Here is a 13,849-nt window from a genome sequence, read left to right on the forward strand (position 1 = left end):
CTACCAGTCAAAGCAGTCTCCTCAGGCCTATCAGTACAATAACGAACTACCCTTTGTGGAGTTGGAGCTATTTTAGTTGAAAGGTAAGCACTCTGTTTGCTTTCGATGGCCGGAATGGTCAAGAATACCTGACAAGGGTATACAACCCTCAGACTACGAACAGATCCACAAATCTATTGGCTTCCCAGGAGAGGGCTCGCACATAGAAAGAACCAACGACACAAACGGGATTTGACTTCCTGTAGGTCAACAACTAGACACCTCTCACGTTATTTCAATCAAAGAAGTACCCTTTCCCACCAAGATACTTCCGTCAGAAGACACATCTTCAGACTAGGCTCTCCAAACACTGCACAGTTGGATCGAAACCTGTATTGAGCATCATGAGGCTTGTCCCGGAAGCAAGGTCAGCCAATTGCCAAAACGAATTCTTGAAATAGATGGCGCGTATGTCTATCTTCGCGAGCGCTTGAGAATACCAGCCATGTACGCTTGTCTTAATCATTGTTGGGGCCCATCAGGCCCAACACTCAAGCTAGACAAGACAACTTCCAGTTGTCTAATGGACGGCATGCTCATCGATCAACTGCCGAAGACCTTTGCTGATGCCGTCTGCCTATGTGCAAGGCTTGGTCTTCGCTTTATCTGGATCGACGCCTGCTGTAAGCTGCTCTTAGCGACTGTGGTTTGTTGCGTCTGATCGAGAACGATACAAAGCCAGAAAATTGAGAGACCACGAACTCTACGTACGGGAAATAGCTCCCACATTTCCCTACCCACGTTCTTCCTCAGTGTCTTTCCCACTTCTAAGTAGAGCTTGGGTGTACCAAGAGCGACTTCTTCGCCGCGGATGGTTCATTTCGGCAAAGATCAGGTAAGCCATCGATACCCACACTCCTTTAAGGACCTGCAGCCTAGGGCTGTAAAAGTGATCTCGATTATATGAATTTAAAATTGAAGCCAAATTGGGAGATTGTGCTACTTTTGGCTCGTGCGAGAAAAGTACATGAAATGACTAATCTTGTTCTCAGATGTATTGGCAATGTCCGGCTTTGTTCATCCCAGAAAGTGGGATGGCCTACCGTGGAATTTACTCAGTGCACGATACTAGTGACTATAGCCTCTTTGAGAACATTGAAGATCCGGTCAAACGCTGGCATAGAATGGTAGAGGCATATTCTGGCTTGGCCCTGACCTACGCAAGCGATCGCTTGCCGGCTATCGCTGCTATAGTTGAACGTAAGATGCAACTACGCCAAGACGATATATACATTGCTGGTATGTGGACGAGCAGTTTACTCTCGATCTCTGTTGGATACCTCTGTCTAACAAGCCCCATGCACGGCCTCCACAAACCAACTCTCCAACATGAGCGTGGCCATCCGTACAAGCGCAAATTCAATGGCCTATCGGATCACTCTAACCATCCCTCAGACTAGTGGACCTCTCATTTGCGCAAATTGGACCGACTCATGTTGGGAAAGTCTCGAACGCTAATATCACCTTGGAGGGTCACATATACACGATTCGGTTAGAGAGATCGTACGACCCGTGTCGACTAGATTCCTGCATGTAAATCGTCCCACGCCCATTTATGGATGTTTGAACTGGACGATTGGATGGGAGGGGTGGACTTCGATTGGATCATTGGTGATCAGCCGGTCAAGGTAGGAGATACCTTCGTCGTTTTGCCGATTATCTTGGTTGCAAACTCTTATTCCCATTCTTACAAGGGGCTCATCCTTCGAGAGGTCAACGATGGCGTCTTCGAAAGAGTGGGATTCATGAGCATCAAAGCTGTTCATCGGTCGGAGATGACCACTTTACAAAAGACTCAGATATTTGGCGATTTTATCGAGGCGCTGCCCATTCGCACGATCAAAATCATCTGATGGAGTGGCAGTGGACCGAATGTATGCTCGGGTACTGTCTTCGAGTTAGCCTGTAGACTCTTCACAATCAACGGCGAATCTTGAGATTCTTGGTCGTGTGCAGCAAATTAGTCTTGCACGACCATACTAAGGACACCCTGCTTTGTGGTACTATTCAAGTCGAACCGCCATCTACCGATCTAGGATTCCGAGGCAATGCTGGGTAAAAAACAGTTGCCAAAGCACTCGCCGTCGCGCCCTATAGAAACCGAGGATCTATCGATTTTGCCAGACTGCGGTGACACTTTAACACCTTGCGCACGAACGCCAAAGATCACATCTTGGCATTGCGAACACTATCTTACTTAACTTACCTTTATTGTCAATGATTTCGTAAATGTCTTTCGTGATCTGGTCAAAGCGATATTCAGCAGGACTAACTAGCTTATCCATACCGTCGTAACTAAGGTTGTTGGGGATAATTATAGGGTGGTTCGTTGGGCGAAGACCAGTGGCAACATCTTTCCACATTGTAGCATGGTCTGGCCAGCCATGATGAAAAACCAGTGTCGGCAATGATTTGTTGCCGTCGACCACATAGTAGGTGTATGTGTATCCTCAAGAGGTCTTCAGTATCTTCTTTTGGAAAACGTACATCCTGTTCAGGTTTTGTATTAACTGCTGGATCCTCAACAATTTTGAGAAATATCAGGTGTGACCTTTCTTAAGATGAGAGATCAGGATCAATGTAGTGAACGGTGTGTACAGCATCATCGGTGCAGCTGCTGGTTATGGCAATCCTCATGGTGGAACCTGCATACATTGCTATGTCATTGCCACGATGTCTAGACCTAGTGTGCAGGTGTTGTGCGAATTCTTTAGACCCTTCAGGATGATACAATACTCCTAGCACATCTTACAAGAACGTTGATCATCCGGTGAGCCGGCAACCTAGCGGACCGGCTGCTCCTGGTGAGATGGCGTCAACACCGACGTGATAGATTACCAAGCTCTTGAAATTTGCTAAGACAATACCAGCGTTAACGTGATGGATTACCAGGTAGCCGATGTTTGTCGCTATGGAACACTAACCCGACTTTATTCGGCGACGCCAAGACAGCCAGTTTTAAGAGGGCGGTGGGGCAGCGGAGTCATGCGTTGTTTGGTGGACGCGAAGATGATGGCCAGTAGTGGGAGCCGCGGTGGGAATGGGTCTGTCGGGGTCGACTATCATGTCGCAAATGATGGTTGACATTACTCGTTAATCCATTTGGCCAATTTTCATCATTCACTTGTCCAAACGATGCTAGTCCTGCATTCATCCCAATCTTCCAGGATACATCGCGTCAATAGATATAACGCTGCACCTAGCACTTTCGACGTCGTGCTTCTTCGTTGTAGTGAGCGCGACTGGCGAAACAAAAGCTGTAGTTTCTCTCGATAACCGCCACTCGAGTGGCACATTGCGCTGCATGTCCTCCACCTCTGAAATCTGACTTGATATCGGTTTTCCTACGTGAAGTTGGCGCCCTGGATCCGATGGAAGCGTGACGATGGAGCGGCTAGACTGCGCACGATCTTGGATGACGCGGACTATCTGGCTGAGCACTGCGAACTCAATCTTGAGCTTGAAACTATATACAAGAGATTTGAAGGTTGTCTGTATCATATACAGATCGAGGAATTCTGTTGTGAGCAACGCAGTATCCAGTATCAGCAGGAGGGCGTTCATTACGACGAGCTGCCACATCCACTTCCTGGCTTTACCGTCGAAGATGACGCGCATAAGCTTGCGGGTCTCCCAAAGATAGACGCAAGAGATCGAGATCTCTTGAATAGTAAAGAGAGTCATCTGTATCTTCTCCATGACCATATAGCCGCGCGTGTATGGTTCTGGGTGCTTGGTATATTGGCGTAGGTTTAGCGTTGTGGTAGGTACACAGAGACAGACTGCTGAGACAACGACCACCCAAAAGATGAATCGCAGGAGTTTGAGATTTGGCGAGATCAGGTGCAGACGAGAGTACAGTACCATGGACTGCCCAGGAACCATGAAGATCCACCCGAGTGTGAGCAGGGTGTTGTAAACGTAGGGATTATGCGCAACGTTATTTTGCTTCATCCATGCTCCTAGAGACTCCATTAGCTATGATGTTTTCGACTCAATAGGCTCACCATACCAGTCGCATATGGCACAATGCTGATCGCATTGACTATCAGACTCCAAAAGTACAGACCAGAGTACCTCCTGAAGATGACGAAGATGAGGATGAGTATCTCGATCGAGTTGTACCAGGCAATAGCTGTAAACGCAGTCATTGCCCGGGGAAGTACACGGTTGGCACCATATATGTCGAAGTTGGCGCCGGTAATGCCATTGGCATTGGTATTGTTCGACATCGTGTCGAAATCGCTGTGTGACTGCACTCGAACGTTGACTGGTATTGGAGACATTGCGTTATACCACGTAGATACAAGACCTCTGATCTTCCCATTGCCTGCACGGATTATGCGACATAGAAGTCATCGGTGCAACATCAGCATGTGTAAGCGTAGTGTCCCGTGCTGAATCCGATCTAGCGTCACGACATGCCGCTATTTTCGTACTACATGGTGTTCACGTACGGTTGCGAATACTAGATAGGTCAGAGAAGCGCACGAATCAGGATTGTGTATCGGAGTACTGGGTCGTAAAGGTATCGTGCAGCGTCGGCTGACGCATCGGCGTGGCTGTTGCAGGGAGATTGAAGCGAACCCCAGCCATGCCATGCGGCTGGTGAGAATCGCTATGTTTAGCGTTATGACATCGTAATATACGAAACATCCAAACCCAAAATAAACTGTAGATCAACCAGGTGGGGTCCATTGTTGAAAGGTTGTAAGTTCTACAGAGCTATACCCTTGATGGTGCTTGTGGGCGAGGGACGCGACGCGCTTCAGCTCAAGGACACTTCATTACTCAGACATGACGCAATGCTCCGATTCACAACAAGACGTCGACGCGTCCTTCCAACCACGCTCTTCAAAAATCTTTCCGCGCGACGACGACATCTCTAAACTTGGCCATTCATCACCACGTATCCGATCTCAAGAGCATCAAAGTGATAAAGTTCCTGTAGGTGAACTGACAACAATTAGACCCCGTGTCTTACTGTATATGTCACCAAATGGCGAGAGGAACTGACTGACTATGCTAAACTACTGTTGCCGATATTGGACTAGGTATATAACTGACTGCCCTTACAGGCTTTAAATTGAGTATATGATTTCCAAGTACTTACGGCCAAAGCTGGCTGTCAACAACCCTACTCAAACCACGCATTCGCCCGTGTATGAGCGGAAACACCTCTCAAGTGTCTTACTTATCTCATTATCTTGTTTCTTTCGAAGTGTATCATTCCTCAGTTCTGATTTCCAGCCTTCATATGTCTTCGTATTTCGTTACATTAAAGAAGTGAAACGATAACGGTGGCATGTTCTCAGCAGTTCGACAGGCTATGGCTTGACTTCCTCTCTATCTTCTATCAAAGGATGACACTCAATGTCTTCAGGGGCTCCTGCATAGGTGGGATGATGCGGTCTCCGAGCGTCACCTGTTCTGCGAGGTGCGCAGTGTATTTCATGGCTTGGCGTTAAGAGCGATTCTCTCCCTTTCACTTTCTAAAGCTACATTGAGCGCTCGCTTATAAATTGCGACTCGCCATTGTTCTTTGCAATTCATAGCTTTTGCTCTAGTCTTTTCAGCAACTCCCACCCGCGCAGTGCTCCGCCGTACGTTGCAATCCAACCGCTACCCGATCACCCGCCATCATACCCAGCAACTTCGATAATTACCATTTATTATGGCAAGCGACTTCCCGCTTGTCAGAATGAATGAGTCGCAGCAACAACTTTTCGAGAACTCCCTACTCCCTCGTCTGGAAGCAGAGCTCCAGCAGCAGGTCACAATCTATTCTCAGCAGATTGCCGAGGCGCTCGCGTACCACGCTCATCGCGTTACCGCAGAGCATATGGATGTCTTCTTGCAAAAGTTCCAGAGTGTCTCACGCTCTCCATTCTCACCGCTATCTTATGGAGCTCAAGACATTACACCAAAAGCGGCAGCCGGGGCCTCGCGATGCAGAAGATACCTATTCCTGCCTGTTCCCCTTCCTCCGACCACGATTTTATTCCAAGGTAACTTCCTGAGTAGCTTTCGCTCGACCCCTTGCGCGATGCTCCAGCAGGCTTTGTCGTCCCCCGATATGGTCGAGCTCCTTGGGCATCGCGGCACTCCTTCGACATATCTGCCACTGCGAGACGTCTCCGTGTGCCCTATTGTTGACAAAGTGAGGAACTTTGGTCGTGCGCTTCGCGTTGGGCGTGCGTTCGAGAAAACGATTCGTGTCGCGATGAAAACCTTCAGCCATCTTGTCAAGAATACCAGCTTCGGAGAGCTGTTGGAGCGCCCAGTCGCCCGCTTTATGCTCGGTCTCATACTAGAGCGCGAGTGTGCGAACTTCGGCACGACTCCTGTCTTTGTTGACCGAGCCCGTCTGTACATCGTGCGACTTCGAGGCCTCACTCGCTATCTCGACATGATCTGCCGCAGTGAAGAAAGCCTGGCCCAGTTCATCAACAATCTTCGCACCCCCACTGTCTTTCACATGAGCCATTCGGGCGCGCTCATTCGACAAAACATGAACATCGTCATATAAGTCACGCGCAGTGCGAGCCCTGTAGCATCCCCGCGCACTGTTGCAGCTCCGGCATTCGTCACTCAGATCGTTGAACCTACTTTGGCTACCCCGAAACAAACATCTATGGCTTTCGCATTTAGGTCTGACGCTACACCGGATTTGCGAACATCAGTACTAGCGACATCAAGTATGAACGTGGTGCAGCGTACAACACCGACACATCGAGCACAAACTGTTCCAAAAGTACACGCCGTGAGCTCCGAGGCCCAGCCCATCGTTACCAAAGCGACACAGCTGGTAGACGCCACAACCCGCAATGTCAATACTAATGGGCCGCCCGCCACCCATGGAGTCTCCTTGCAGAGCGATGCAATGGAAGACTGTATTCCGGAACCTGCTCGTTCCCGGCAAGTCGGCACCACAGACTCGCATGCAATACTTCCTCAAGCTATGGATGGAGTAGAGACCTCGCCTGGTTCTACTCATGGCACCAACATCGGACAAGACAAGATGGATGACATCCAGATCACTATTCAACCGACTTTCACTCCGCCCGCTACCAAATTTGTGCAAAATGAGAATCAGAACATGCCCGATGCACCTCCGCCAGCGAACGTTACACTAGATTCTACTACCCAATCGAATGTAGCTCCGTCCAGTACTCTTCTCGTCGAAATAAAGGATCAGGACATGACTGACGCACCCCCACCAGCGCAATTTACAATCGCATCCGGTTGCAGTGCTTCTGAAGCCTCTACCATCACATCGTCTACCACTCGCTCCGAGCGATCTACGTCCAGATTTCCTTTGGCTCCAACAATGTTTCTGTCTTCGGTTAGGCAACCTTCAGTGACTTCATCATTTCTCGGTTCAGACGGTACTCTGAGTACTATTCAATCATGAGCGAAGGCAAAGGCGCAAGCAAACCCGAGCAATCATTGGGCTAACGGAAAGGCCAACGCTCTACTTATAGAGATCCCTGATCTTCACAACGACCTTCGACAGGCTCTTCCGAAGATGATCGAGGAAAGACACAGGAACCAGGTTTGTGACAAGATCTTCGACTTCATTCGCAACGCAGGGTCTGCAGCTGAGCTGGCTAGAGACATCGATCTCGCCATGAGGATGCCGTCCCAAGACAAGCTATTGAACAATGCACAGTTTAACAGGCTGGAAAAGTACGCACATGAGGTGCAGAATGCTAGACGGCGGCAAGAGCGACAGATTGGTGGCGTGCTGAACATGGGCAGTCCTCTGCATACAAACAACCAGATTGGTATCTCTCAACCCCCTACCAATGGTACTGCGCAGCCGGCCAACCTAATCACGCCACCTAACCTATCTCAAGCAGCTCCCACTATCATTGCGCAGCCAACCAATCTCCCCACCCTTCCTCAGATGACCAACGCCGGCGCTGCAGGGTTTTCGACCAACCTCACGAGAAGAGAATCGATAACACCAGAGCCAAAATCGAGCAAAGAGAGATTGACTAAACTGCTGATTGATGCACAAGTGAAGACGACACGTAACAAAGACGAAGTCTCGACCTTGTTTGCAATCATGTTCCACCTCTCATGGCAAAAATCATCAGACATCGACGTCATGATAGAATATGTTATCAAACATCCCAGATTCCAAGGTCTCGACAGTAACGAGCGGAGGAGGGTGAATATCGAATGGACTATTGAGGTGATCCAAAACCTGGTCGACGATGGCAGGCCTTCCAGTTGCGAACTTCTAGTCTGGACGTGCAAAGAAGCACTGATTGCTCAACATGTGAAAGCTGAAAACGAAACGCTCTCCGCGTATGCAACCTGCGCCGACCGCCAGAAAGAGCTTGGGCCGCTCTTCAGGCGCATCTCCGCCACCAATTTTGAGCTCATGAAGGAAGTGTACCCAAACGGCTGCCTGACATGGGACGAGATGAGGGACCTTGCGAAGACAGAAGAGCTTGGTTTCTTCGACCAATCCGTAAATACGAAGCAGATGCCTTACTGGCCATACATGAGGGATAAGAAGCAATACTGGAGCGATAGGGCCAACATGAAGAAGTTGGTTGCTGATCGGATTGCTGCTAAGAGTATGACTACGGGTCGAGCAACTGCATCCGGTCCTGCAGTTTCATCAAAGGCCAAGCGCAACATCGCGGCTATCTCTGACGATCATGACAAGGCTTCGAAAGAGATAGGCGTTGATGCGATGGATGATGGTGAGACACATGTACCGGGAAGCAAGGAGCCAGCTCTGAAGCGCTTTCGAGAGCAGCCCACTGAGTAAAAAGAGCGTGCTGCGATTAAGGAGAAGACCACGCGTCAAGCTGATGACTCTGGTCGCAACGAGGTTATGAAGCTGAGTCGTGATTGAGGCTTCGGGGTTAGAAGCGCGACTTATGGCGGGTATCCTTTGGTGGGCGTTGTCGTCTTTCTGATGATTCACACGGCACACACTTGTGTCTGTAATTTAGTTTCTGATTCCCTCGTAGCAGTCTACAGGGATAGGTTTGTACAATTTGGCGTTGGATCGACGATACCCGGGCAAATCCAGCAGTTCAAACGAAAGCGATCGTTGCGGACCATGAGCTCGACTCACTACTACTCAAGGTTCTTTAAAGGTTAATGATATCGACACGAGAACTGCGTAGTTGTCGACTTATCGCTATCGCCAGCTCGCGATCTCTTTATACTCCCTCCACTTCCTCAGCCGCCTGTTGCTCTACATTGTCGTATGCTCCAGACACATCGTCTTCGCCGTCCACTCCGACTCAACCCGCATATGTTCATCCATCGCATCGTAAGCCATCGTCTCCGGAGACTGCGCGCTCGTCCAGAATTCTCAAACGTGGCAGAAGAGAAGTTCCCTCCGTGTGTGTGGATCAGCCACGGGGCAGGGCCATAGTCGGAAATAGTAGTGTGGGTAGGCAAAGTTTGTTTGGAGATTGTGTTGATGTTGGTGAAGAGGGAGAGAGGAGATGTTACGGATCTGGACTTGCTGTAGGTGAGGGGGGCATTTCGGGTATTAGCCTTTGTGAGTTGGATCATCTCATCCGTGTGTCAACCACAACACGCTTCTCGTTCCAAAAGCAAAAGCAGTGTGTGAAAAACACTGTGATGGCATAGGGACGCAAGCGCTTGCTGGATATTTGTATTAATCGGAAATGCTAATACGCTGAAATCGATGAAAATAACCCAAGTATGCATAATACTGACCAAACGCCATGCAAGCTATGCTAAAACATCGACAACAATTCCAGATGTAAGTCGCTCGAAGGTACGAATCTAGCTATCAGCATGCCCTGTGGGACCTTGCGAAGTGTCTGTGGGTCATTAGCGTCATATCCAAGACCACTCTTCTCACAATCAGAATACTCACAATCCATGGTTACAAAAGCGCGGTCTACTTCGTCCAGGCCCTCAAGACAATATTGCAAGGTCTCGGCAATGTCGTGGCACTTTCTTAATGGTGTCTCCTCCTTCATGAGCACATCAATCTCCACGCAGACACCGTCACCCGCGTGGTAGCACTTGAGGCTCTTGAAGCCCTCGACGAGGGGTGAGAAGCGGTACGCCATATACATCATCTTACGTTCAACACGGTCACTGGCCGCCTCGCCAGTCAGACGGGTGACATTCTCGAAGCAAGTGCAAGCCCAGTCATAGATGATGAATAGCGAAAGGCAAGCAGCTCCAAGAGGATCGAGCCACCAGACGCCGACGTGGCCGCCGATAAGCGGGAAAAGAAGGGAGAGCGTATTAAAGTAGACGTCTATGTTTGTTAGTACTTATACTAAGTTTTCGAGAGACATGGGCCTACCAGTCTTGCAGTCTTGAGCCAACGCCTGTACTTGCGTTGTCTTGACCTTTGCGCATCCGATCCAAATAGTGCCCTTGACGACGATTGTAGCTACCATGGCGAAGATAGCAGCGGGCGGCAGTTGAGATACGCTGTGATCGCCGCTTGGCAAGAGCTTCTTGACAGATTCTTGCAAGATCTGAAGGAACGAAATGACCATGATGATGGAGAAAACTAGAATACCGATGGGTTCGAGACGTCGTCGGCCGATGGGGAACTTTTTTCGTAGACTCTGCAAACGCCAACCCACAAGCTTGTTCGTGGTCCAAATAATGACGGTGCAGAGCAGGTCAAGTCCCGAATCAACAAGGGATGCGATCAATGACAGAGAGCTGGACCAGATGGCCGCTACACTCTTGGCTGCGAGTAGAAGAATGTTTACGAGGACGTTGATCTGCATACCGTCAGCTCTGGCTACATCCGCTGTCTTTAGGACTTACATTAATTGCCCACCTCGCGTGTTTGGCAGATTTCGCTCGTCGATTACGCTCTTCTTCGGGAAGAAAAGGTTCCAAATCCCCGCCACTAATACCCAGTGGTCCTCGGTCTTCTGCTACGCCGTCGCCATCGGTGTCTCGTGGATTCATGCTATCAACAATATCGTCGGCGAGCGAAGAAACAACCATGTCGACTTCGGCCCAGTCGTCTATGCGCTCGTTCTGCTCCTCGTAGAAGTTGCGTACCTTCTTATTTTTTATGGTTTTGAGCTGGAGAACAGATATCAGCAGGTCTGTGTGCGAGTTAGACGAATACAACGTACACTCTCGTCGCTTTTCCTGTAAATTTCGAGCGCTTCGTGGTCGATGTTATCGATCAACTTCTGTTTCATTTCATTGGCGCGATTCTCCCTCAGAGTTTGGTCGATAGCATCACGAAATCGCTTCCTTGGTTTGACAGGATTGATCGCTCCATATCCACTTTCCAGGTCGACGCGCTGGTACTTATTGACTTCGTTGAGATTGCCTCTGCTGTGAATGTCACCGTTGCTGTTGTGGCTATTGAGGATGTTGCGCCTAGTTCCAACCATAACTGCGTATTTTTCAAAGCTTTCGGAGCTTTTAGGGTATCGCTGTACAGTTCGAGAGAGAAAGAGGATGTAGACAAGTGCTGAAAAGAGAATCAAGCATACAAGAGGGAAGACTCGACGCGCTGTCAAACCATGGTAGCCAAGATTTCGAGACTGGAGGGACGCCAATGCGTAGTAGCGTTGGAGAGCGCATCATAAACTGGAGACACTTTACCCTATGTGGAAGTGTCCCTGCATAAGAAGGGTATTATTGATAGTGCTTGTTCCAGCTTGCGCCAAACGTCGCTGGAAGGATGTTATGACATCACCCTCTAACGCCGTGTGGGGAGCGCGATCCCGGCGCCTCCGCGTCAACCATCGTGGTCTCATCGGCTTGGCAGGTACCAACACGGCACATCACCCCGCGAAGTCGTGCAAACCTTAATTCAATGAGCAAGATAGGCTGTTACTTTTGTCGGCACCGCCGTTCGGCTTGCTATGCGAACAGCAATAGCAATGGTGGAATGCTGTGCCACTCGATGAGGCGCTACGTTGACGTCACGCCCAAAACCGGATGGGCCTTCCAACACCAACGCCGTTGAAACACGTTCCAGCCATCGCAATGTGCCGCTTAGCCGAAAGGGCCGAACCAAATATTCGGTATACTTACCTGGACCAACCATCCATGAATGGCGAGCACAAAGTTCATCCTGTTCGATAAAAACCACCATCTCCAAATTGGATTTCAAGTCTCTCCAGATGAATGCCCTTTAGGCCTTGCCGTCGCGGTTTCACCGAACATATACGGCCATGTAAAAATCACGTAAAAGATCCCTAGTTACTTTACCTAAGCGTCATCCTGAAGAAGACCTGCGCTATCGTCTGTTCCCTCTTGTAACCTTCCAACAATATGATCATGCTACGCTCTTTTCTGACAGCCCAGAGATCGCATCTCAGAAGATTCACGCACCGATGAGCCGCAGGGCCTCGAGCCGCGTTACATAAGCAAGCCCCGCAACCACCGGGTGTAATGCCTCTCCGTGCTGACGCTCAGCCATTGACGGAGAGGCGAAGCTCGCCAAGTTATGCCCAAGGCGCGCCGCGGGACAGCGAATAAAACCCAGCTCATCTGCTATCACGCGTCGTGGATCCCATGCGCCAGCAACCACCCACCATGGCACCATCCATAGCACGCGTTAGCCGCCCGAACAACAATGCACTACTAGCTTTGATGGCAGTTTTAGCTGGGATAGGGTTCTATACGATGCGCATAACAACCGCCCAAAATGACGTTCCTGTCGGTTTCTTAGATGCAGCCGCGTCAGGAACTCTGCCCAACGGTGTGCTTCTCAAGAAGCACTATACGGGATTCCGTATTCTCGACGAGGGATTGTCTTTCTTGGTGGCTGCTTTCTTGTATGGCCCGACGCAATGGAATGAGCCGTTCTACTGGCAACAACTCCATTTTCTTCTTCAACTCACTGCCGTTATCGCAGTCAATAATGTTGAAGCGTGCCGGGAGCGAAACCAGAGTAGTTGGCTGAAATAGTAAGGCACCCAATATGAAAGTATGGCGAGATGCGAAGCATGCAACTGACAGTTCCAGTGTTTCCATCTGGGCCTTCGTCTACCAGAACGTGGGAGGTGCCTGCATAGTCACTATCTGGTGGCTAGTCCTCCATCGTGTCTCAGGTCCCAAATCGTACTTCCAAAGCGGACGCACAGTTCCATTGCGTTATGCACGCGTGATTCTTCCTGGCATCTTACTACTCTACGTTGTACCCACGGTCGCATTATTCGTTCCTGGCCAAAGTTTAAACACGATGCAGAACCTCATCGCATTCTGGCAGTTCGCACCCATCTTCGCCAATATTCCGCTGTGGATCGCTTTTTTCTCCGGCTCCTCTACTGCCGTTACTGCAAAGAACAAGAATGCGGATGTCCGAAGTCTAAAGATTCTTTACGCTTTTGTTTTCGCTGTGTGTGTAGTAGCGCATTGGTACACCATCCGTGGTATATCTCTATCCGACAACCCCGATGTGACCTACGCTCGCGTCTTCATCCCTAGTACCTACACATGGAAGAAGGGTATTGACTGGGGCTTACTGTTCATCTTCCAGTGGGATTGGATCATCATTGGATCAATGTGCATCATCCCGTCTTGGGTCGCTGTATGCGATGTACAACGGATGAGGAATGGAGAAGCCACGCTCGAAAACATCTTTGAAAGCTTCCTTGTTGTTATAGCCGTGACAGTCATGGGTGGCCCTGGTGCGGCGCTGGCTGCAGTCTGGTTTTGGCGAGAGGGCAAGATGGCGGAAATTGAAGGTGCATCAGGCGTGAAGAAGGTGCAGTAGACGTTGAGATCGAAAGTACGTTCTGATTACATGCTATTAGCCAGAACATACGCGCGTGGAAGATTAGCCACAGAGAGCAGAATGAAC

The 13,849-nt window shown here is 49.6% G+C and overlaps 5 protein-coding genes across 5 annotated transcripts; 3 read left to right on the forward strand and 2 right to left on the reverse strand.

The window, feature by feature from the left end:
* Window positions 1-3,189: 3,189 nt before the first annotated feature.
* ALTATR162_LOCUS11841 (uncharacterized protein) lies at window positions 3,190-4,271 on the reverse strand (the record flags this gene model as incomplete). Its single annotated transcript, XM_043319483.1, has 2 exons — window positions 3,190-4,001; window positions 4,052-4,271. The coding sequence occupies 2 exons, from the start codon at window positions 4,269-4,271 to the stop codon at window positions 3,190-3,192; spliced, it is 1,032 nt and encodes a 343-aa protein (XP_043175418.1).
* A 1,442-nt stretch (window positions 4,272-5,713) lies between these two features.
* Window positions 5,714-6,568, forward strand: ALTATR162_LOCUS11842 (uncharacterized protein; the record flags this gene model as incomplete). Its single annotated transcript, XM_043319484.1, has 1 exon — window positions 5,714-6,568. One exon carries the CDS (start codon window positions 5,714-5,716, stop codon window positions 6,566-6,568), a length of 855 nt encoding a protein of 284 aa, XP_043175419.1.
* Window positions 6,569-6,739: 171 nt separating this feature from the next.
* Window positions 6,740-8,827, forward strand: ALTATR162_LOCUS11843 (uncharacterized protein; the record flags this gene model as incomplete). The annotated part of the gene is made up of 2 exons (XM_043319485.1): window positions 6,740-7,399; window positions 7,460-8,827. The coding sequence occupies 2 exons, from the start codon at window positions 6,740-6,742 to the stop codon at window positions 8,825-8,827; spliced, it is 2,028 nt and encodes a 675-aa protein (XP_043175420.1).
* A 998-nt stretch (window positions 8,828-9,825) lies between these two features.
* On the reverse strand, window positions 9,826-11,426 carry ALTATR162_LOCUS11844 (uncharacterized protein; the record flags this gene model as incomplete). Its single annotated transcript, XM_043319486.1, has 5 exons — window positions 9,826-9,863; window positions 9,920-10,312; window positions 10,361-10,793; window positions 10,840-11,106; window positions 11,160-11,426. The coding sequence occupies 5 exons, from the start codon at window positions 11,424-11,426 to the stop codon at window positions 9,826-9,828; spliced, it is 1,398 nt and encodes a 465-aa protein (XP_043175421.1).
* A 1,153-nt stretch (window positions 11,427-12,579) lies between these two features.
* ALTATR162_LOCUS11845 (uncharacterized protein) lies at window positions 12,580-13,762 on the forward strand (the record flags this gene model as incomplete). Its single annotated transcript, XM_043319487.1, has 2 exons — window positions 12,580-12,953; window positions 13,012-13,762. 2 exons carry the CDS (start codon window positions 12,580-12,582, stop codon window positions 13,760-13,762), a joined length of 1,125 nt encoding a protein of 374 aa, XP_043175422.1.
* Between the last annotated feature and the right edge of the window lie 87 nt (window positions 13,763-13,849).

This window comes from Alternaria atra (assembly GCF_907166805.1).
Source record: "Alternaria atra isolate CS162 genome assembly, contig: 37, whole genome shotgun sequence".
Classification (NCBI taxonomy): domain Eukaryota; kingdom Fungi; phylum Ascomycota; class Dothideomycetes; order Pleosporales; family Pleosporaceae; genus Alternaria; species Alternaria atra.